The 24,382-nt window shown below is 35.8% G+C and overlaps 1 protein-coding gene across 1 annotated transcript in view; it reads right to left on the bottom strand.

The window, feature by feature from the left end:
- Positions 1-326: 326 nt before the first annotated feature.
- GPC5 (glypican 5) overlaps positions 327-24,382 on the bottom strand; it is a 1,458,424-nt gene continuing 1,434,368 nt past the window's right edge. Inside the window, exon 8 of the mRNA XM_003257384.3 lies at positions 327-2,187. Coding sequence (XP_003257432.1) covers positions 2,030-2,187 — 158 coding nt within the window. The 3' untranslated portion in view covers positions 327-2,029. The remainder of the gene's footprint in view (positions 2,188-24,382) is intronic.

The following is a 24,382-nucleotide window of genomic DNA, read 5'->3' as shown; positions in this document are numbered from 1 at the left end:
GGAAGTATTAATGGATAAGTATCCTTAGTGAGAATATTAACAATTTTGCCTTAGGCTCTTAAAGAAATTCTGAAAACCCCTCAGTGTTTTAAGCTCTAGCAGCACCGTTATTGCTTATATAGTCCCCAAAGCGCCCACCTGCAGATAACACCCATCTGAGCATGTAAAACTTAGTTTTTTTTAAAAAAAAAATTTCATTTCTTCTATTGACTTTACCACTCTGCTTTTGTCCATTTCTTGCCATATCTAAAATTATCTTCTGTCAATTAATTTTATCCATATATCTTAGACTGCTAAAGCATGCTCTTCAGTTTGTTTGTCTTTAGAATTAAATTCCTCTTAAGTTGGTCTGAAATTTCGCCGTAGCAAGCCAATCATGACTTGGGCTGGAGGGCAGCAAATGAGTGCCTTAGTATCACTTTTTTCCAAGACTGATTTAAATGAAGAGCTGAGGTTGAAGTAAAAAAATTTCAAAATAGGTTTAAGTTTGTAATTTGTGGAGTGTGTCAAGGTGAGTGCAAATGAGTTATTAACCGAATGGATCGGGGAATGTTAGGTGTGGAATGGAAGCCTAGGAAAATGGCATCCAGAACTGACAGGTAGAATAACACTTCTGGTTGTGAGGCATGTTTGAACAGAGAGTAAAACCTGATTGGGCAGCTTAAAAGTGTTGTGATTTAAACTAACCATCCTTAGATCATTTTGTTAATTGAGAACTTAAGAGAGAACAGGGTTTGATCATACATTGTTTCCTGATTGGCAGAAATGGATTTTACCTCATTAATGTTTGCAGTTGGCTGTGTCTTGTTTACGTCTTTGTCAGAAGTCATTTCAATTTTTTTTTTTATTTGAGGTCAGCAATTCCCTTTTCTATTCTGTGACGTTGTATTAATTATATTTTCTCTCTGCTGACTGGATGTGATACTTATTAATAAAAACTAACTTCTCTTTTCCTCAAGTATAGCCATATACATATCCTATTAGTGTCTATTGAGGCAACTTATCCCAACTGAGAAATTAGGGACTGTTGGTTTGCAGCTCCATTAATGAGCAAATAGCAAAAGAGCTAAAGTGTTGCATATCATATTTTCTGGACATGTCTGCAGATATTCATAGGAACCTTAGAAATGCATAGGTAGCCAATTGTTCAACATCAGGCTTTAAAAAGTAGTACATAATATTTTGAAAATGGGTGAAAATATCATTTTTGCCCGAAGAAAATACAAATATTCTTCAAATTTTTCCACCAAATATTTATTTATTGGAGATATTCCTAGAGCAAGCATGTGCTTCCCAACATGGCTAAGTCTATGAGGCAAAGAGAGAGGCGGGAGCAGAGGCACAACACCAAAGATGCATTTTGAATATAATGGAATACAAATCAGGTGTTACTAAAATACTCAGCTTTAAGGTTCATCAGTGGCTAAGTTACAGTGGGTCAAAATTATCAAAGTTCTTCAGTGAAATTATGTGAAATGCTTCTCAAGAATCTACCCCATAACTTATAGACATTCAGACATTTCCTGCTACAGCTTGCAAAAATGGAAGTCTCTTGAATATGCATGCATACTACTTGCCATTGTATGTTTTGATTTATTTCATGATATTCTAATTTCAGTACTTTAAGAAATACTGCATATTGTTTTCATTGTCTGGCAAATACACTTTCAAATGAAAACATTTTTAATTTAGAAAGGAAGGGGCTTGGAATTGATAATAAAATTACAGATACATTGAATTCTTCTTATTCAAAGTCACTTCTCTGCCTTTCACATCTTCAGATTTAATATATTAGAAGTTAAGAAGGTTTTCAGTTAGATTGAAAAAAGACATATTTTTAAAGTGTGTCATTTAAACATTGAGTTTTAGGGACTTTATGAATATTTCAGCTTGGCTTCTGAGAAGTTAGTGTAACATATCATTTCATAAATATAATTGTTATATTGAAAAAGGATCTCTTATTCCAGGCATATGTAGAGAGAGAAGAAATCGAGACTTCAGTAGGGTATGTCAGGACAGAAGAGTTCAGTTACCAAATCCCAGGAAGTGACATCACCACACTTATCAGAGTGAATGTCGTAGATTCAGTCGCCGCTGCACATCCTGCTCCCGTTGTGTCTAAAGTACTGCCAGTGTCTGTTTGATGGATTTGCTTTACATCACTGAAGTTCATATCATCTGGCATCCCTGTAGAGGCAAATAAGAAAGCACAGCATGATGCATGACCACTTCACCATAATACGTCTAGAACAACTCTTAAACTCAAAGCGTGGACAGCACTGTTTTTGGGGAACGTTCTCTGTGTTCACCTAACTCTAAATGATTAATATGACACAGGTATTTCCATCCTACTTAAATTGAAGAGTTCAAGCTCTTGTGTGAAAATTCTCAGAAATATTAAAAGAGCAAAGTGAAAAGATTTTTAGCTTTTTAAAATTTTTGGAACATTTCTGTGCCACTGGTAAGAAAGTGAAGACATTTAATTAATTAATATATCCTGAGGTATGGGATTAGTTCTTGTTTCAGAGATGTATCAACTTCAGTAACTGAAAACTTTTCCTGTGAAAATAAAACCAGGTGGGGATATAATTGAATAAAGGTAGAATTTCTACAGATCATATTTTATATTAGAATAAAGTAGGCCAAAGATCTTTTTCAAATTTATTTTTATTTTTACTTGACAAATTTTATAGATATTGATGGGGTACAATGTGATATTTTGACGTGTATACCAGGAGGAATGATAAAATCAAGCTGGCTAGCATATCCATCACCTCACATCCTTAACATTTTTCTTGTGGAGAGAACATTTGAAATGTACCTTCTTAGCAATTTGGAAATATACAGTACATTATGAATGTAGTCACCATGCTGCGCAATGGTCTAAAACATTTCTTCCTCCTGTCTAACTAAACTTTGTACCCTCCACCCACCATCCCCCCTCCCTTCCCCACATCCATCCCCTGGCAGCCACCCTTGTACTTTCCCCTTTTATGACTTCAGCTATTTTAGATTCCACATGTAAGTAAGTTCAGGAATAGGATCTTATGGAAATAGCAAATAGCAAAGAATAATAGCAATAAATGTTAAATTATATCTTTCATAAACACAGCTGTGAGGATGGAGATGTAGATATCTATCAGCAGATCAAAGAAGTTGTTCCTGGGTGGACTGGAGAATGAAGTTAGGGATAAAGTGTTTCATTAAAAAAAATGCAGGCAAAGTCATAGACCAAGATCCAGTCGCATTCTGGTTATTACTTCTATACGTTATGAAACCTGACAAGTTGAGGAAAAGACTAACCCCTTAATTAACTGGGTTGAAAGAACTGCTTTTTAAAGATGTTTACCTTAGTACGATATACTTAGGGAATTACTGATTCATCTCTTATTATCTAGTGCCATCAGTGTTCTGAGACTAAGTGACTGAATTATCTCATGGCATGCCACTATCAGTCACAATTAACAGATTTAAATTCGTTGTTACTGCAGCCACAAATATTGACATGGTAATTACAGAGAGATTGAAAGAATAAACTGCATATAAGGAAAAGTCAATATTTATGTAATTAGGCTAATACATATATATAATTCAGAAGATAAGCTGTGCTGCATTCAGAGATGAGAGCATTAAAACGAAGCAAAGCTCTGCTGATCTGACATATTGATTTTACAGTCTGAGCTCTTACATTATTATTCGTTGTTTGGGTGCTTGTTTTGCCCTTCTGTGTCATTAGGCAAGATGAATAAACTAGTGATTCCATTTTTTATTTTTTTTAAATAGGGACTGGAGTGGAGTGTGAATATTTTAGTCATGGCTTTAGACCTCTTGTTAAGCTTAACAAGAAGCTATGAGGACTCCAGGCAATTAAAAATACATTTTTTTTTCTAAGATAACTACATAAATTTGAGCTTTACAGGATTTACTTTTCATTTTTAAGCATTGTGAGTTTGTGTTTGGATGGGATCCATGAATAAGGTTTTCTTATGCCATTCTGAGCTTATATTTTGTTCATTCATGAGCCAGACACTGATTTAGGTTTAGTGGATGCCATCATGGGTGAAAATATGTAAGTAGAAAGATGTTAAATCTTATGCCTGCAAGCCAGACAATGGCAGGAGAGCTTTTCTGCCTTCAATCAGATGCTATTTTACCGTCTTACATTAAGGTGTTACTAATAAATAAATGTAACAGTTCTAAGGAATATGGCCTTTGAGTAACAAATGTATGAAAAGAATTCAAGATCTGTTCAAGAGCCTGGCAGTCACGGCTGTAGTTATGGATCACATCACAACCTTGTTATCTGTAAAAAGACATTAGCATGCCAAAAATTCTAGCTCCATGATTATTTGATGCAATGATTATTTTCATAAATAAATTTAATTAACCAAGCTTATAAATTATACCAAGGCTTATAAAGACCTGTAAAATAAAAAATTAGTTTGGAGATTTATTGTATTAATACATTAAATAAAAAGTAATTTTTGCATACTCTTATATGCGTAATAGCAACACACAAAGTGTCAATAAATTCATAGTTTTGCTCTTGGTGTTTATGGTCTGATGGGGAAAGAAAATCGTGTTATTAAAAAATGAAGGTAATATTATTACACAGGTACAGGCCTGGTGATTGGTGCTATGAAATATGGTAGGCTGAGAGCAGTGGCTCACACCTGTAATCTCAGCATTTTGGGAGGCTGAGGCAGGCAGATCACCTGAGGTCGGGAGTACAAGACCAGCCTGACCAACATGGAGAAACCCCGTCTCTACTAAAAATACAAAATTAGCCAGGTGTGGTGGCGCATGCCTGTAATCCCAGCTACTTGGGAAGCTGAGGCAGGAAAATCACTTGAACTCAGGAGGCGGAGGTTGCGGTGAGCCTAGATTGTGCCATTGCACTCCAGCCTGGGCAACAGGAGCGAAACTACATCTCAAAATAAGGTAAAGGGATGTAACTTGGTCAGGGAGTGCTCTGCTAAGGAAGTGGTAAAGTGTATTAATTTATTTGATAATATCTACAGAGCCCTTGCTATGGTGTCAGGTACAGTTCCAAGTACTTCACAAATGTTAAGTCATTTAATTTTCACAACAGTCACATAAAATAGGCACTGTTATTATTACCTGCTTTTGTAGATGAGGAAACTGAGGCACTAGAAAGTTAAGTGACCACAAGCAGTGGAGCCAAGATCAAATCCAGAAGTCTAGACCCAGTCTGTGCTCTGATCACCTGCCTCCCTGATTCCAAGCACATTGCTTGGCACCAACAAGTCAATACTTACATTGAGAAAAAAAAAGATAAATTACGTTACCTACAAAGTGCATTAGGAGTGTTTTCTCTCCTTCCTTGTCATCTGGGATGGCTGAGTAGGTGCTACTTTGGGGTATTAATTGATTAATCGGAAGTATTCAGGGGTAGAATCCATGTGGCCAAGTGAATTATGACGAATCAGAATGGCCTGATGAATCTGAGAGGACAGCACCTTCTTTTTGTCATTTACACAGAGGCAGGAGAGTGTGGGTATTTTCCTCTATCTCTATTTCATCTGTCTACGTATTTTAAAAATGCTCTTAGTTTCACTAAGGAAAGGCAAGTATGTTTAGAGACAATTTGTTCTATTTTTAATAAAATTGCATGGAAAAGAATGTATACGTTGTTAATGTGCTCGTTCATTTATAAAATCTATTCACTGCCAGCTCTGTGTCAGGTATGGTGCTGGAGAGTGAATATACAGTGTGCACTTACAGCCTTTTCCTTCATACTTAGACGAGATATATATATATCTATATATATATATATATATAGATATATATATATATATATCTCCACCAGGTATCTTTTTCACCATTCCAGTGGTGAGAGTATGGGGCAGATGGAATGCTGGGAGCAGGACTCCAGATCCTATAGATCATCATTTGAATTCAACACTAAGTTAATCATGAAGTCAAAATAATTTATTTCTAGAAAATATCTATTTTTAAGGTAGCTATAGTCATGACACCTCAAAAAATATCTATTACAAAGAACATTTTTAATGAATATTGTTGAATGAATAAATTGAATAATGACTCATTTACACAAGAACAGGATAAGGTTGATATAATTATTTCCCCTTATTCTGAAGATTAGGAAGTATGATAGAATTACGTTCCCTTATTCTAAATATTAGGAACAGGTGTGGAAGAAGTAATTTACTCAAGGTAACATAGCTGTGGCAGAATTCCAGTTGTGCCCCATTCAAATGTGGTCCTCGTCGATTCCAGAACCATACTGTTTGCCCCTACACATTCAAAGCATTGAACTCAAGGTCAAATTCTGGCTTTGCCACAGTCTAACTGGTTGACTTTAGCTATGACCCACATTTCTTGAAACTTTCAAATGAGAGCATTTTCAGTAAGAGAGGAGAGTTAATCAAAATATCTTGCTGGCTAAATTATTAAATCAATATTTGAAAGAATAAGCTAGAATTTTATCCCATAGCATTGTCTAAAGTAAATGTCTGTGGGACCGATACTTAAGTAAAAATAATGAGGAAGTAAAATATATAGGTCTATATTTTTATTTATATACAGTTGAATAAAGCCTACATATTTTAAGTCAGAATCTATAAAGAGAAAATTAATAGTTTTGACATCACACAAGAAAAGAACCTTCGGTACAACAAAAAACACCACAACAAAACTGAGGATACACACAGAAAAATGGAGAAAATTTCGCATTATAGATTGCAGCAAAAAGATCATGTCTTGAACGTAAACATAGTTCTTACAATACATGTGAAAACTACAAATGTTCCTGTAGAGAAATGGTGAAAGAACAGAAATGGATATTTACAATTATAAGAAAAAGGTAAAGTCTTCTTCACTGGACAACAAATAAGTACTATCATACACACAATGAAGTGTTAATTATCTATTGTCCAGGTGTTAAAAGCAAGACAGAGAGGAGAGTGTAACCAGTTGGGCAAGGGTACAGCCCTTCATTCGAGAATTTGCCAAAATATATTAAAAGTGTTTAAAATGTTCATTTGCTTAGACCAAATAATTCCACTTTTATGAAGCAATTCTGTGGGAATAATGAAGAGCATGTGCACATATTTATTCACAAAATGTTAATCTGTGCGTTGTTAATGAAATTCCTAAGCAAATTAAGTGCCAATTGGTAGGGAATTCAGTTAAGAAAATTAAGATGCATTCATTTATTTAAAACTCTTTAAGGAGTAAATATTTATTAATACAGAAAAATGTGTTTTGATAGCACTTAATGTATATAAATTTTAATAAAATACATGTATATATATATACTTTCATGCTCTTTAATGTTCTTTTAACTCTAATAGTCTATTGCTGTGTTTCCTTGAGAGTAGAGACTCTCTCATTAATTTCTGTGTTGACCTACCAAGCATTTAGCAATAATTAGGCGAATGAATAAGTTGAATGAATTTAATCCAGGGCATAAAATTACTAAATAATACAAATAGGTTTCTCTTAGTTTCTTTTAATATAAAAACAAAAATTATATTGCAGCAACTCAGACTAAAATAAAGGATTAGAATTAGATGTGAATTAGAATTTTACATTTAATAAGACAAGTGGTAAATATCATGGAAAAGATTCACTATGAGGAAACTGACTTGTCAAATATTTTCTGAATAAAATTGCTATGAATCTTATGTTAAATCTAAACTGTTAACTTTGGTCACTAGTTACTAGACTAATTCTTGTCATTTATGCTAACATTAGCCACATGTATTTTGGCTGCACATTAAGGATTCTAACAAATCTGAGATGGCTAAGCATAACTATTTGCCATTTTTAAAAGTATGAGGAGCTAATTCAGTCAGATCATGTCTCCTAGTAAATATGATTGGTGGGTGCATCCAGTATGTTGCGTCACTTGAGTTGAGGATATGCTTTTTAAAATGAGTTATTTTCCAAAACCTAGGGCTTCTGTATAACCCGAGAACCAAAGAAGAGTGACTGTATGGCTAAAGATACAAGGTTCCTGGTAGCCCTATAGCCTCATCAACACTCGTAACTGAAGGGAAATGCAACTGTCTTCATGAAAGCCTTTTCTATTCCTTGTGAAACAGAGTTTTGAGATATAGTTCCTCTTTTTGGTCTTAATGTTTTATAGCAATAGTAGCCTTCCTTTTTGATAAATTATGTAAAAATAATGGAGTTATCCAAATTGTTAATAAGTGAAACAATGAATGAAATAAAGTAATGAGAGATTCTGACTGTAAACCAAAGATTAAGGTAAAATAGTATAATTTATTGTGAAATTATAGCTCCGAGTAATAGCAAGGAAAATTGTCACTGTATCATATAAATTATTAGTGGCTCTTTAATAATGAATAATAAATAGATTTTTTTTTCTGAGTTGAAGTTTATACATGAAGGGAATATTGTTTAGATCTTTTGACAGTTCCTGATGCTGTATTTCATCTAATAATGGTCATCCAGTTCTTTTTCCTAAGTTTGCTTTATTGATTTTTGAAGATTTTAGGAAAAGAACACACATATGATTTTGAAAGAACGTATTATTTTAAGCGATTTTATAGCAATACTGATGTTGTGATTTTTATCATTCTTGTGAAATTACTTCTAGAACGAATATACAAATAGAAATTTTAAAAGGTCATTTTTGGATAATTGCTAATTAAAACTAAGTATTAAAAGTATATCTATTAAATATACCACAGTACTCAGTTATATACTAGTTCTTAGTGATAAGAATTTACAGGTAATCTGGAATAATTATTACTAATGATTCAGAAAATTATTTTTAAAAAGTATAAGGCTGAAAAATACTACAAGTTAATGAAATTAGAAAATGTTATATCTTGTTTAGGTTAGTGATAATATGGACTTAAAGTGCTATTAAAAATTAAAATAATTTAAAAATGCATATCTATGTCTCGACACATGGTAGTGATATTCTACAGTACCAAAGACAAAGAGAAATTTTTTCAAATGACTAGAAAAAAAAGGTGGCTGTTAACAGAACAAAACATTAGATTAATTTTAAAGAAACAATAACAGAGGCTAAAACAAGTAGAATAATTTGTTCTATTATTATTTTTGTTATTATTTTTAGAGATAAGGTCTTGTTATGTTGCCCATGCTGGAGTGCAGCGATACCATCATAGCTCACTGCAGGCTAGAACTCCTGGGCTCAAGCAATCCTCTTGCTTCAGCGTCTCAAGAAGCTGGGGCTACAGGCACATGCCACCATGCCTTGATAATTTTTAAAAACAATTTTTTGTAGAGATGGGGGTTTTGCTTTGCTGTCCAGGCTGGTCTTGAACTACTGGACTCAAGTGATACCCCTGCCTTGGTTTCCCAAAATGTTGGGATTATAGGTGTGAGCCACGCACCAGGTCAGAATAATTTATTTTAAACATGAAAGAAAGTAATTATCTATATAGAATTCTATACAGAGTTAAATTATGTAGAAGAAATGAGTACTTTCAGGAAACAGTATTTCTAACCACTCCCTGACAAATTCTTTTTTTGGTTTTAATTTCCATTTTTATCTTAGTTTCATGGGATACATGTGCAGGTTCATAACAAAGGTATATTATGTGATATTGAGGCTTGGACTTCTGTTGATCCCATCACCCAGACAGTGAACATTGTACCCAACAGGAACTTTTTCAGCCCTTGCCCTCCTCCTGCCCTCCCTCTTTTTGGAGTCCCCATTGTCTATTGTTCTCATCTATATCTGTGTGTATGCAAGATTTAACTCTCACTGTTCAGTAAGAACATGTGATATTTGATTTCCTGTTTCTGCATTGATTCACCTAGGATAATGGTCTCCAGCTGCATCCATGTTGCTGAAAAGGACACAATGTCATTTTTTTTATAGCTGCATGATGTCTGTATGAGTCTGTTCTCATGCTGCTAAGAAAGACATACCTGAGACTGGGTAATTTATGAAGGAAAGAGTTTTAATTAACTCACAGTTCCACGTAGCTGGGGAGGCCTCACCATCATGGCAGAAGGCAAAGGAAGAGCAAAGGGATGGCAGCAGGCAAGAGAGCATGTGCAGGGAAACTGCCCTTTATAAAACCATCCGATCTCATGAGACTTATTCACTATCATGAGAACAGCACAGAAAGACCTGCCCCCATGATTCCATTACCTCCAACCAGGTCCCTCCCATGACTCAGGGGAATTATGGGAACTACAATTCAAGATGAGATTTGGGTGGGGACACGGCCAAATCATATCAGTGTCTATGTACCACATTTTATTTATCCAGTCTACCACTGATGCACACCTAGGTTGGTTCTAGGTCTTTGCTATTGTGAATAGTGCTAGGATGAACATATGAGTGCATGTGCCTTTTTGGTAGAACAATTTCTTTTCCTTTGAGTATATACCAGTAATCGGATTGCTGGGTGGAATGGTAGTTCTGTTTTTATTTCTTTGAGAAATCTCCAAACTGCTTTCCACAGGTGAACTAATTTACATATCCACCAGAAATGTATATGTTCCCTTTTCTTCCCAGCCTTGCCAGCATCTGTTGTTTTTTGACTTTTTAATAATGGCCATTCTGACTGGTTTGAGATGCTATCTCACTGTGATTTTGATTTGCATTTCTGTAATGATTAATGATGTTAAGCATTTTTTTCATATGTTTATTAGTTGCTTCTGTGTTTTCTTTTGAGAAGTGTCTGTTCATGTACTTTGCCCACTTTTTGATGAGGTTATTTGTGTTTTGCTTGTTGATTTGTTTAACTTCCTTATAGACTCTGGATAGTAGACCTTTGACAGATGCATAGTTTGTAAATATTTTAATCCATTATGTAAGGTGTCTGTTTACTTTGTTAATAGTTTCTTTTGCTGTACAGAAGCTCTTTGGTTTAATTAGGTCCAACTTGTCAACTTTTATTTCTGCTGCAATTGCTTTTAAGGACTTGGTCATAAATTTTTTGCCAAGGATGAAGTACAGAAGGGTATTTCCTATGTTTTCTTCTGGGATTTTTATAGTTTGAGGTCTTACATTTAGGTCTTTAATCCATTTTCAGTTATATTTTTTATTTTTTATTTTTTTTTTGAGATGGAGTCTTGCTCTGTCACCCAGGCTGGAGTGCAGTGGCACGATCTTGGCTCACTGCGAGCTCCGCCTCCCGGGTTCACGCCATTCTCCTGCCTCAGCCTCCTGAGTAGCTGGGGCTACAGGCGCCCGCCACCGCGCCCGGCTAATTTTATTTTGTATTTTTAGTAGAGACAGGGTTTCACCGTGGTCTTGATCTCCTGACCTCGTGAGCCACCCGCCTCGGCCTCCCAAAGTGCTGGGATTACAGGCATGAGCCACCGCACCCGGCAGTTAATTTTTGTATATGGTGACATGTAAGAGTCCAGTTTAATTCTTCTATATATGGTTAGCCAGTTTTCCCAGTACCATTTATTGAATAGGGAGTCTGTTCCTCATTGTTTATTTTTGTCAACTTTGTCAAAGAACAGTTCTTTCCATGTGTGCTGCTTTATTTCTGAATTATCTATTCTGTTCCATTCGTCTGTGTTTTTGTACCAGTACCATGCTGTTTTTGTCACTGTGGCCTTGTATACTTTGAAGTTGGCTAATGTAATGCTTCCAGCTTTGTCCTTTTTGCCTAGGATTGCTTTGGCTATTCAGGCTTTTTTTTTTTTGTTCCATATAAATTTTGATTTTTTTTCCTAATTCTGTGAAAAATGACATTGGTCATTTGATAGGAGTAGCACTGAATCTATAGATTGCTTTGGGCAGTATGACCACTTTAACAATATTGATTCTTCTAATCCATGAATGTGGAATGTTTTCCCCTTTGTGTCACCTGCAATTTCTTTCATAAGTGTTTTGTAGTTATTCTTGTAGAGATCTTTCACCTTCTTGGTTAGATGTGTTCCTAGGTATTTTATTTTTTAAGGCTATTACAAATGGGATTATGCTATTGATTTGGCTCTCAGCTTGAATGTTATTAGTATATAGTAATAATACTGATTTTTGTACATTGATTTTGTATCCTGAAACTTTCTTGAAGTTGCTTATCAGGTTTAGGAGACTTTTGGCATTCTTTAGAATTTTTTAGGCATAGAATTGTATTGTCAGCAAAGAGAGATAATTTGACTTCCTCATTTCCTATTTGGATGCCTTTTATTTCTTTATCTTTCCTCTGGGTAGGACTTTCAATATTACATTGAATAGGAGTGGAGAGGGTAGACGTTTTGTCTTGTTTCACTTTTTTTTTTAATTTTTTATTTTTTATTATTATACTTTAGGTTTTAGGGTACATGTGCACAATGTGCAGGTTTGTTACATATGTATCCATGTGCCATGTTGTTTTGCTGCACCCATTAACTCATCATTTAGCATTAGGTATATCTCCTAATGCTGTCCCTCCCCCTTCCCCCCACCCCACAACAGTCCCCGGAGTGTGATGTTCCCCTTCCTGTGTCCATGAGTTCTCATTGTTCAATTCCCACCTATGAGTGAGAACATGCAATGTTTGGTTTTTTGTCCTTGAGATAGTTTACTGAGAATGATGTTTTCCAGTTTCATCCATGTCCCTACAAAGGACATGAACTCATCATTTTTTATGGCTGCATTGTATTCCATGGTGTATATGTGCCACATTTTCTTAATCCAGTCTATTGTTGTTGGACATGTGGGTTGGTTCCAAATCTTTGCTATTGTGAATAGTGCCACAATAAGCCATCCCCATCAAGCTACCAATGACTTTCTTCACAGAACTGGAAAAAACTACTTTAAAGTTCATATGGAACCAAAAAAGAGCCCGCATCACCAAGTCAATCCTAAGCCAAAAGAACAAAGCTGGAGGCATCACGCTACCTGACTTCAAACTATACTACAAGTCTACAGTAACCAAAACAGCATGGTACTGGTACCACAACAGAGACATAGATCAATGGAACAGAACAGAGTCCTCAGAAATGAAGCCGCATATCTACAACTATCTGATCTTTGACAAATCTGACAAAAACAAGAAATGGGGAAAGGATTCCCTATTTAATAAATGGTTCTGGGAAAACTGGCTAGCCATATGTAGAAAGTTGAAACTGGATCCCTTCCTTACACCTTATGCAAAAATTAATTCAAGATGGATTAAAGACTTAAATGTTAGACCTAAAACCATTAAAATCCTACAAGAAAACCTAGGCAATACCATTCAGGACATAGGCGTGGGCAAGGACTTCATGTCTAAAACACCAAAAGCCAAAATTGACAAATGGGATCTAATTAAACGAAAGAGTTTCACTTCTTAAGGGAAATACTTCTAGCTTTTGCCCATTCAATGGGATGCTACTTGTGTGTTTGTCAAGAAGACGGCTCTTCTTTTGAGGTATTTTCCTTCAGTGCTTACTCTGTTTTTATCATGAAAGATGTTGGATTTTAACAAAAGCCTTTTCTGTGTCTATTGAGATGACTATGTGTTTTTATTAGAATTCTGTTTATGTGGTGAATTGCATTTATTTATTTGTGTATATTGACCCAAACTTGCATCCCAGGAATAAAACCCATATGATTATGATGAGTCAAACTTTTTTGTGCTGCTGAATCCAGTTTGCTATTTTGCTGAGGATTTTTGCATCTATGTTCATCAGGGATACTGGCCTGCCGTTTTCTTATTTTATTGTGTTTTTGCCAGGTTTTGGCATCACAATGATATTGGCTTCATAGAATGAGTTAGGAAGGAGTCCTTCTTCCTTATTGTTCTGGAATAGTTTCAGGGTGATTGGTACCAGCTTCTCTTTGTACGTCTGGTAGAATTCAGCTGTGAATCCATCTGGTGCAGGGCTTTGTTTAAATTTTTAAAATTTATTATGGATTTAATTTTGGAACTTGTTACTGGTCTGTTCAGGATTTCACTTTCTTCCTGATTCGATCTTGGGAGGTGGTGTGTTTCTAGGAATTTACCCATTTTCTCAAGATTTCCTTGTTTGTGGGACTGAGATGTTCACAGTGGTCTTTGAGGATCTTTTGTAGTTTGTGGGATCATTTATAATGTCACTTTTGTCATTTCTGATTGTGTTTATTTGGGTCTTCACTTTTTTTTTCCAATTCTAAAAAATTATTTAAGACCACAATTAAAAATGCAAGAAACTCAACCAAGAATGAAAGAGTGGTATGAAAGTTGTAATAGTGATCAAGGTAACTGACAAGCATCTAAGTAACTGTCTATTAATGTTGGCTGAAAAAGCAAAGCAATGGTTATATTAGGGAGTTCAAATTATAATGTAATTACAACACTTGGAAATAATTGTTTACTCTAACATGTTTGTATTAGGAAGAAGTGTGAAATCTTAATTAACTTTATGTTTTATTCACACAAATATGTATTTTATTGAATATTAAAAATTCAAAGCTAACCACTTAATTAATTAATATAGGATGTATACATTCCTAATCCACTGAGGAAAAGAGTATTAATGACATTTAATAGAAGTCAAGAAGAAACAAATGAACAAACAAAGAAGCCTGGTACTATATATACTAGTCATTAACTGTAGTGATCATATCTACAGTTTGATAGGAGTTGTGTTTGAAATCAGTAGAGTTAGAAACATTCTTTTTCTTCTGAAGTTAGAAACAAAATAGAAGCAAAATATGCCCATTACTCATTTGCATTTATATGCTTTCTTTTAAAGATTTAAATGTTAGACCTGAAACCACAAAAATACTAGAAGAAAATCTAAGGAAACTTATTTGGGCATTAGTCTCAGCGAAGAATTCATGATTTAGATCTTAAAAGCATAGGCAACAAAAATAAAAATAGACAAATGTAGCATTTTTAAACTAAAAAGCTTCTCTTCAGCAAAACAAATAATAGAGTGAAAAGAAAACCTGCAGAATAGAAAAAAAACTGGCAAACTATTTATTTGGCAGGGTAATAATTTCCTGAATTTACAAGGAACTCGACTCAAAAAACAAACAAATAAAATGTGCTAAACTTTTAGATTTCTCATCCTCTTTTGGATTTGCCAGGCTACGGTGAAGGTACATTCTTCCCTGCACTTTACCATGGAGTAAATGAGGCAGACTCTATTCCCTTTGAGAAAAGTCAGTGATATTTTTTCAGCTATGCTTGTGACTTGATAATAATTCTTAGGTGAAATATTACATATCGTATGTAATCACATTTTCCAATCTGGGTTTTAATAGTAAAATCGCTGATATTTTTATTTTTATCTGTCTGATACTTGTATTTTAGTTGTTTCTAACTTCTTAAAAAAAGGAATGTTTCCTATGCATTGGCTTAAAATTAAAGCTTTATCTAATAAATCAATAAATATATATTTAATATCTATTGACTAATATATATATATTCATAGATACCATCACTACAGTTGGGGTAGTCTATATATATTCAATAAATATATATATTTTTCAATATGTATAGATATTGGATATCTATATATTTCAATAAACTATTAAATATATTAATATATATTTATTGAATGTATTAAATATATATTGAATTAAATATATATATTTGTTGAATATTTATTGAATAACATATTATATATATATCTTCATAGATACCATCACTACAGGTGGGGTAATGACTAGTGGATATAGCACATAGATTAAAGCTCACATAAGATATTTAGAAAAGAGACCATATATTACGGCACAAAGGAAATATTAACTATTAGCAAATGCTTTTAACACAAAGAACATGGAGCCCTTGACCACAACACAATAAAATTGAAAGCCAAAACTAAAGGAGAACCATGATCCTTACAACTAATCTCATCTATGGTCTTAAAAGAAGATCTAAATAAACGTAGAGATGCAGCAAGTTTACAGATGAGAAGACTTAGGTTTATATATAGTGTCTTTTACATTGTGTTCTGAAATTTTATCGTGACGTCCTTTGATGTGGCACTATTGGATATTCTGTGCTGGGCATCTCGCTGGGCCCTTTTTATCTAGAAATGCGTATCTATTTGGGGAAATGTTCTTGAATTATTTCATTTTCTCTGTTGTGTCTGAAAGTCTCATTATTTGAACAATGGAAACCCTGAACGTGTTCTCCAATTTCTTTCTCTAGTGTTCATTTTACTCTACTTTCTAGGCGATTTCTTGAACTTTATTACCCAGTCACTTTGTTGATATTTTCATAGGTTTTAAGCTTCCTAGCCTTTGTTTCTCCAAGTGGAACTTATGTTATTGTTTTTGTTTGTTTAAATCTTCTCAGGCCTATTAAGATGGTAATGACAGTACAGTATTCTCGCCTTATCGGATGGGGATATATTCCAAGACCCCTAGTAGATGCCTGAAACCTCAGATAGTGACAAACCCTAAATATCCTATATATTTTCCTAGATATACATACCTATGAAATGGTTTAATTTATAAATTAGGCACAGTAAGAGATTAACCACAATAAATCATCATAAACTACAACAATTATCACCATCTACTGTGTCATGTGTATGTAGACTCTCTGTCTCTCTCAAAATACCTCACTGTAGTGTACTTACGTATCTTCAGATTGGGGTTGATCACAGGTAAATGAAACCACAGAAACTAAAATCTCAGATAAGGGGGACTACATTTTTGAAAAGTTTTCTTCTCTCAGTAGAGTCTCTGTTTAAAGTTGGAATTTTTTTCTGCTTGTAGATTTAACCATTTTTCATGTTATACACTTAACATAAGTGGTGACCCCTGATTATGGCTATATGCTAATATTTAAGAATGGGGACTGAAAAGCTGATTGAAACTCTGGTGTGTGAAAGGAGCTCAGCAATTGTTAGACAAGTGTGATCTGACTTAGGTGCTTGTTAGGGAACCTATGTTTGTCAGCCAGGATAAGGTAGGTCAGGCTGGAAAAACAAATTGCCCCCAAAATATTGGCAGCAATGGCCCCTTTTAGTCCAGGTGACTCTGTATATTACCACTTGGTATCTCACCTTCAAATCAATATATGCTTCAGAACTCACCAGAGCAGTAGGAGACAGGTGTGGACAGATAAACTGCCAAGTGGGAACTTCCGTCTGGGGACCAGGCACAGTGGCTCATGCCTGTAATCCTAGTGCTTTGGGAGGCCGAGGTGGGAAGATCACTTGAGGCCTGGAGTTAAAGGCTGCAATGAACTATGATAGCATCACTGCATTCCAGCCTGGGCAACAGAGTGAGATCCCGTCTCTAAAAAATAAAAAATAAAAAAAGCTTCCACCTGGAAGGAACATGTGTCACTTCTGCTTACTAGATCATTGGTCAAAGTGAGTCGCAGGATGTTTCTGAAACTCAAGGTGCAGGAATTTTGTCATAAATTTGTTTAATATAGTTGTTGTTGCATTTATCAAGTTTTAGGCTTGACATTAGTGATTTGAACCCCCAAATCCCATCACCTTTGACCTAGTTAAAGCCTCTTCTCCCCTTTTGGTTGTTTGCTGTGTAGCTTGCTTATTCGTCATCTCACTGACCCCAACACACCCACAGTTGCTAACCACGCTACAACGTAATGGTCAAACCAGAGTCATGAAAATACGTTCACCTCTTTGTGAGTGTTTTCTTTGAACTTGCCCATCCACAAGCACCAAGGAAAAGTCTAAGTGATAAGAGCTCATGGTTCTTAAAAAAGACTTCATCCAAGAATTCCTCTTTCTCTTTCACTCTGCATACAGGTTGAGTGCCCTGATGCCTTTGGTCTTCCTGTTGTCCTCCTGTTGGCACTCCTAATCTCTCTGGGACCAGCAAGGAATAAATTGTTTTCTGTTTCATGCATTTTGGTTTCACCTCCTCATTGTATCTCAGAGCCTAACTTTCCTCCTGGTCAGAGTCTTGCTCTGTCACCCAGGCTGGAGTGCACTGGCGCCGTCTTGGCTCACTGCAAGCTCCGCCTCCCGGGTTCACGCCATTCTCCTGCCTCAGCCTCCTGAGTAGCTGGAACTACAGGTACAAGCCACCACGCCCGGCTAATTTTTTTTTTTTTTTTGCATTTTTAGTAGAGACGGGGTTTCACCATGTTAGCCAGGATGGTCTCGATCTCCTGACCTTGTGATTCGCCCTCCTTGGCCTCCCAAAGTCCTGGGATTACAGGCACTAGCCACTGTGCCCAGCTGGCTTATGGCCATTCTTGAGCAAAAGAGAGATTTTAAGACCAAATTCGAGAGAAAACATAATAATACAAATTACAACAAATGTGTAGTTCTACCATGTACACAAAGGGAGATCCAGAAATACTATAGATCAAAAGACACGTCTCATGCCTCTTTTGTCTTTGTTTCCTCTTAAACTAGGCAGATACTGAGAGAAGACGCTTCCAATGTCTTGCCTGAGAGTAACTCCCTGGTTGCAAAAATTCTGGGAGCCAAAGGGGAGAAGTAGGCTGGGACCAGAGTGTAGATGTCAATATTTTTTATAGGTAGGTAGGCGATATGGTTTGGATCTGTGTCCCCGTCCAAATCTCATGTCAAATAGTAATCCCCAGTGCTGGAGGTGGGGCCTGGTGGGAGGTGATTGGATCATGGGGGCAGATTTCCCCCTTGGTACTGTGTCGTGATACTGAGTGAGTTCTCATGATATCTGGTTATTTAAAAGTATGTAGCACCTCCCCCTTCTCTTTCTCTTGCTGCTCTGGACATGTAAGACATGCCTGCTTACCTTTTGCCTTCTGCTATGATTGTAAGTTTCCTGAGGCCTCCCCAGGGCTAGATGCCTCCATGCTTCCTGTACAGCCTAAAGAACTGTGAGCCAATTTAAACTCTTTTATTTATAAGTTATGCAGTCTTAGGTATTTCTTTATAGCAGAGTGAGAATGGACTAATACAGTAGGTAAGTAGGTAGATAGATTTAATACTTTTTCTTTCACAATAATACTTTTACCCTCAACTGTACTGAGAATTCTCTTTTCCTAAATTATATCTCCTACATAGTACTGATGTGTGGGAGAGACAGACTACCTGTTGGTTTGGAGTGGAGGAAGGGATAACTGCTCGTTACAGCTTTTGACTAATCCTTACTTTATAGAGCTTTCTTCTTTAACCTCTCTACCAAGGATAACTGATGCTATCTATCCCTGTATGGTTTTTTTTTATTATTATTTCTTGAGATGGAGTCTCGCTCTGTTGCCTAGGCTGGAGTCCAGTGGCACAACATCGGCTTACTACAGCCTCCACCTCCTGGGTTCCAGCGATTCCCCTGCCTCAGCCTCTCAAGTAGCTGTACTACAGGTGCCCACCACCACAGTTGGCTAATTTTTGTATTTTTAGTAGGGATGAGGTTTCACCATGTTGGCCATGCTGGTCTCGAGCTCTTGACCTCAAGTAATCGCCTGCCTTGGCCTCCCAAAGTGCTCGGATTACAGGTGTGAGCCACTGCGCCCAGCCTATCCCTGTATCTTTAGAGGAATCTAGAGAGCAAATTGAGTTGGTTCTCTGCTTTCCTCAATGCTGTGAGGGAGTTGGCTTTCTTGGGCATCCTATGTTAGGTACCACGTATCATCTGCTCTCCAGCTTTCAAACATTGTTATTGCTATCTCTTCTTCCGATTCCTCTGCTCTCAGTAAATTTAAGTTTTTGTTAAAAAAAAGGTCATATATTTATTTTATTGGGATTGTAGGAGGAAATACAATTAGATGTGTCTGATCAATCTGTCATTTTGATGTCAACTTATTGAACGTTTCCAGGGTCTGGCCACTGAATCTTTGTCATGACTCTCTGGCTACTTCTATGGCAGGGCTGGCGATCAGTTTGCACTGGTGTAGTTCACGTCAGTGTCTGTTCTAATTGGTCAGCATCCCTGCTGTAGATACTAATTATTCTTGATGATCATCCTTGATATGAAGACTATTGTGATTAAAAATACTGAGCAGTGTTTCATTTTGCCAAGAAACTTACTAGAGCTATGGGGATGGTTGGAATATTAAGAATTGCTGTAATTTTGACCCTTTAAATAGTTTAGGCCCTTTAAATATTTTCTTTCATTTAGACTTTTCTATTGAACCCATAATGCATATCATTCAGCACTGGATTGGGCATTGATTGAATAGATGCCATTTTTACTTACTAGTCTTTGTTAAAAATTAGCTGCAGCAAGTTTAATGTGAACACTCATATGAAAGGCATCTTTTCTCCCAATGAAAGGTAAATATTAACTTCAGGAAAAAATTTGCCTCTGTTTTACTTCAGTAAGTGAAGAATATTAAACAGCTAATCCTTAGAGCCTAAAAATTGTCAAAATGTCTAAGAATATTGTGCAGGAGAGATTGTGATGCTTATTACATTTATTAAATGGAAATAAATTATCTTGGCTTGCATATCCTCTCCATCATATGTATTATAAATTGCTATATTTAACTTAATACTTCAACTTCTGAATATTCTGTGTACATTATTCTTAAAGAAGCAATTCCATTGGCCAAGGGGATAGCTAAACAAAATACAGAGACAGTCATTGCTATCATTTCTAAGAAGAAGAGCAACATTATCCATGAAGATATCCATAGAGCACCACACACATGAGGTGAAGACCTTAGGCTGTGATGATGGTTCTTTGCTTACCCCTATGGTGTTCTTAACTGGAGGTGTGTATTTAGATGGGACTACGTAACATAATTAAGGATATTATTTGCTGTACCTTGGGTCAATAAGATCTTATGAAAATAACAGATGCATGTGTGAGGAGAGACACTTATATTGAAAGCAGGGGAATTATATGGATGTTGAATATTACAAGATCACCTTACTTGACCCAGTATGGAAATTTTTCTATGCTTGCACTCCATCTCCTGGAATAAAAATCATCCATACTCATTTTCTCTGAAACCCATATTTCATTGTTTCCTCAGTGTCTCATCCCATGTGACATATGATAATGCAGTGCATAGTTTTCCACCTAATGTTGTTTCTGGTGTAGATCCATCTAACAACAATCGTGTCAGTTCTTTCTGTCCTTGTCCTCATACACTTTCCAATTATAAATGCTGTGGTGTTTTATTTACCCAAGTGTGTGTGTTTCCTTCTTATTTTCATCACCCAGCTTAAGATATATATATATATATATGTATAAATATATGATATATATAGACACACAGAGAGTCATATATGTCTATATGTCTATATATTTTTGTCACTTATATTTGAGTTCATATATTGATCTCATCTACTTGATTTTAAGCCCCTTAAAGTTGTGATTATATTTCTCTTTTCTATTCCTAGGGCTTATAAGTAGCTCTTCATAGTACCCTACATTTAGTAGGTGGTTTTTAAAATATATAACTTAGTAAAAATAAGTTTGATATATAAATAAACACTTAACTCTTTTTAATTTATTTAAATTACAGCTACATAAACTCATAGAATTCATGCTAGAAGACAATGAAGTGTAGTAGAAAGAACCTGGGGTCAAGCTCTAGAAACCTTAGAAAATTCTTACTGAGATTCAGTTTCTTCATCTTTAAAATCTGCATCATAATAAGGCCTTTTCCCAGGATAGATATGAAAATTATTTAATGAAATCATAAATATGAAAAATACTTTTTAATATTTTTACACAGGACAGAAATATGATTTTTATTTGCATATTAGAGGCCAATGCAGGCAAAGTGAGTTGACAAGCAAATTTCATTTGTAGAGTAGGTTACAGAGCCAGAAATAACATGCCAGCCTCCTGACTCTCAGTTCTATGGCAGGGCGTCCTCAGGAGTCCCCTTCGGGACTCACTGCCCAAACTACCTTCACCACTAAAAAAGCTAGTCAGACATTGTGCAAAGTAAACAGGAACTCAGTAAGTTAGAAATAATCATCTCTATTATCAAATAATTATTACTACAAAGTTAATCACCTGATTATAAGTGCTTACATTTCAAAGTTCAGCAAAGATCATTATTTAATTTGTGTGTAGGGTGAGCCCCTATATAGTTAGCACTTGATACACGTTGAATAAAAAAATCCTACAGAACACAGGCTAAACAAACATTAGCTATATACAAAAAACAAATTTTCATACAACACACTCAACAAAGACAGGGTGTATCAGTCTGTTCTCACATTGCTATAAAGAACTACCTGAGACTGGGTAATTTATTTAAAAAAAAAAAAAAAAGCTTTAATGGCTCATGGTTCCCCAGGCTGTACAGGAAGCATTGCTGGGGATGCCTCAGGAGCTAGCAATTATGGCAGAAGGTGAAGGGGAAGCAGGTACATGGCTGGAGAAGGAAGAAGACAGTGAAGGAGGACTTTTAAACAACCAGCTCTCATGAGAATTCACCCCCATGATGTAATCACTTCTCAGCAGGCCCCTCTTCCAATACTGAGGATTACAATTTCACATGAGATTTGGGCGAGGATAGAAATGCAAACCATATCACAGTGGCTCACCTATTCCCAGGGAACTTGAGGTAAACTAAGTTTTCCTGCAGGTTTCCCACAGAACTCTGCACTCTAACTTTTAGAGGAGTATAGAACCTCTTTGCAAAGCAGAAGTTTATTGTTTCAAGAGTATTATGATGTAAAAAAGGATATTGATTCTCTAAGGGATAAACATTGTTCTGCGGAAGGGCCAGTTTTAGCACAGACTTAGGTGGGGAAAAATCATTTCTAAGTATAAAATCCAGAGAGAATGTGGCTAAGTAGGTAGGGGCTGGAGGATACTACACAATGGAATAAGAGTAAATGGGGACCAGAGATAAATGATTATCCATGAGCATCTCCATGTAGTCTTAGAATATCTCACTATCTCCGGCAAGAGGGCAAACTTTGAGGTGTATAGTTCTAACACCAAAAATGGCGAAAATGCATTATAAAAGAAAGACTGAAATGGGCATACTTTTTATTTCTAAATAATAATCTACAGCATATGTACCTTTTCAAAATAGCCACATAGTTCTGTTTTTTAAAAATCTTCTTGGATGCATGAAGCAAAATTCAAGCAGCTTGTGCAGATAAAGCTGTTTGTTAGAAGTTATCTAAATATTGGTCAAAACAAATTTATTGTCTGAAGACTGTCACTTACCACCAGATGGAACACATTATGCACATGATAAAAGTCTCTCATTTCACTCTCACTAATATTAGCAAATACTGGCTTGTTTATGGAATACTAAAGCTGCGACAATCTGGCAAGATCTGGGATGTTGCTATTCTATTCCCAACTCATTCTGTAGTGCATAAATACAGCAGTGATTGTGGATGCCAGGTAGGATTGCAAAAATCACTATAGCAATTGGATTCAATTAAGAACAACATGAACCCACAATACCAAATTTATCCCCCCAACAAAATCTATACTTTATTAAAGTATTACCTTGGTACAGTGTCTGTCTTTCTATGTAATATGATTATATGGTTTGGCTCTGTGTCCCCACCCAAATCTCATCTTGGATTATAATCCAAATTGTGATTCCCATGTGTTGGGGGAGGGACCTCATGGGAGGTAATTAGATCATTTCCCTCGGGCTGTTATGATAGTGAGCAAGTTCTCACTAGAGCTGATGGTTTTTATAAAGGGCTTTTCCCTCCTTCGCTCAGCACTTCTTTATCCTGTTGCCATGTGAAGAAAGACGCTTTTGCTTCCCCTTCTCCTATGATTGTAAGTTTCCTGAGGCCTCTCCATGATTGTAAGTTTCCTGAGGCCTCACCAGCCCTGCAGAACTGTGAGTCAATTAAAACTCTTTCCTTTGTAAATTACCCAGTCTGGGGTGTCTCGGGCAGTTCATTATAGCAGTGTGAGAACAAACTGATACATATGGTTTCTCAACATTGTGAAGCTTAGAGCCATTTTAAATAGAAAAACTTTTAAATATATATATCCCAAGTTTAGAAAACTGATTTTTGTTACAATGTTATTAAATATGTACAAATGAACAACTAGATACAAACCTTTATGATGTAGGCTACAATAAATGTACAAATTAAAATCAAACAATGATAAAAGTATTAATATTAAAATTACCATTATATTAATGTGTTGGATGATTTTGTCATCCTGACTCTAAATCCTCCTCTACTGTGAATCAGTATAGACAGTGTGATGGTTAATTTCATGTGTCAACTTTACTGGGCCATGGGATACCCAGATATTTGCACAAAAATTATTCTGAGTGTTTTTGGGTGGCTATTTTTGAATAAGATTAACATGTTAATAGGTAGACTGAGTAAAGCAGATTGCAGTCATTAGTGTAGGTGCACTCCCAGATAATCAGTTAATGTCCTAAATAGAACAAAAAGGCTGACTCTTGAGCAAGAGAGAAACCTCTGTGTGTCTTCAAACTGGGACATCACTTTTTTCCTGGGTTTCAAGCCTGCTAGCCTTTGAATTGAAACTATATTGTAGATTCTCCTAGTTCTCAGGCCTCCTGGTTCAGGCTAGAAATAACACCATGGGCCTTCCTGGGTCTGCAGCTTGTGGACTCACCCTGCAGATCTT

Source organism: Nomascus leucogenys, chromosome 5 (genome assembly GCF_006542625.1).
Source record: "Nomascus leucogenys isolate Asia chromosome 5, Asia_NLE_v1, whole genome shotgun sequence".
NCBI lineage: Eukaryota > Metazoa > Chordata > Mammalia > Primates > Hylobatidae > Nomascus > Nomascus leucogenys.
The sequence above is the reverse complement of the archived record's forward strand: the minus strand, read 5'-3'. Positions and strand labels throughout refer to the sequence as shown.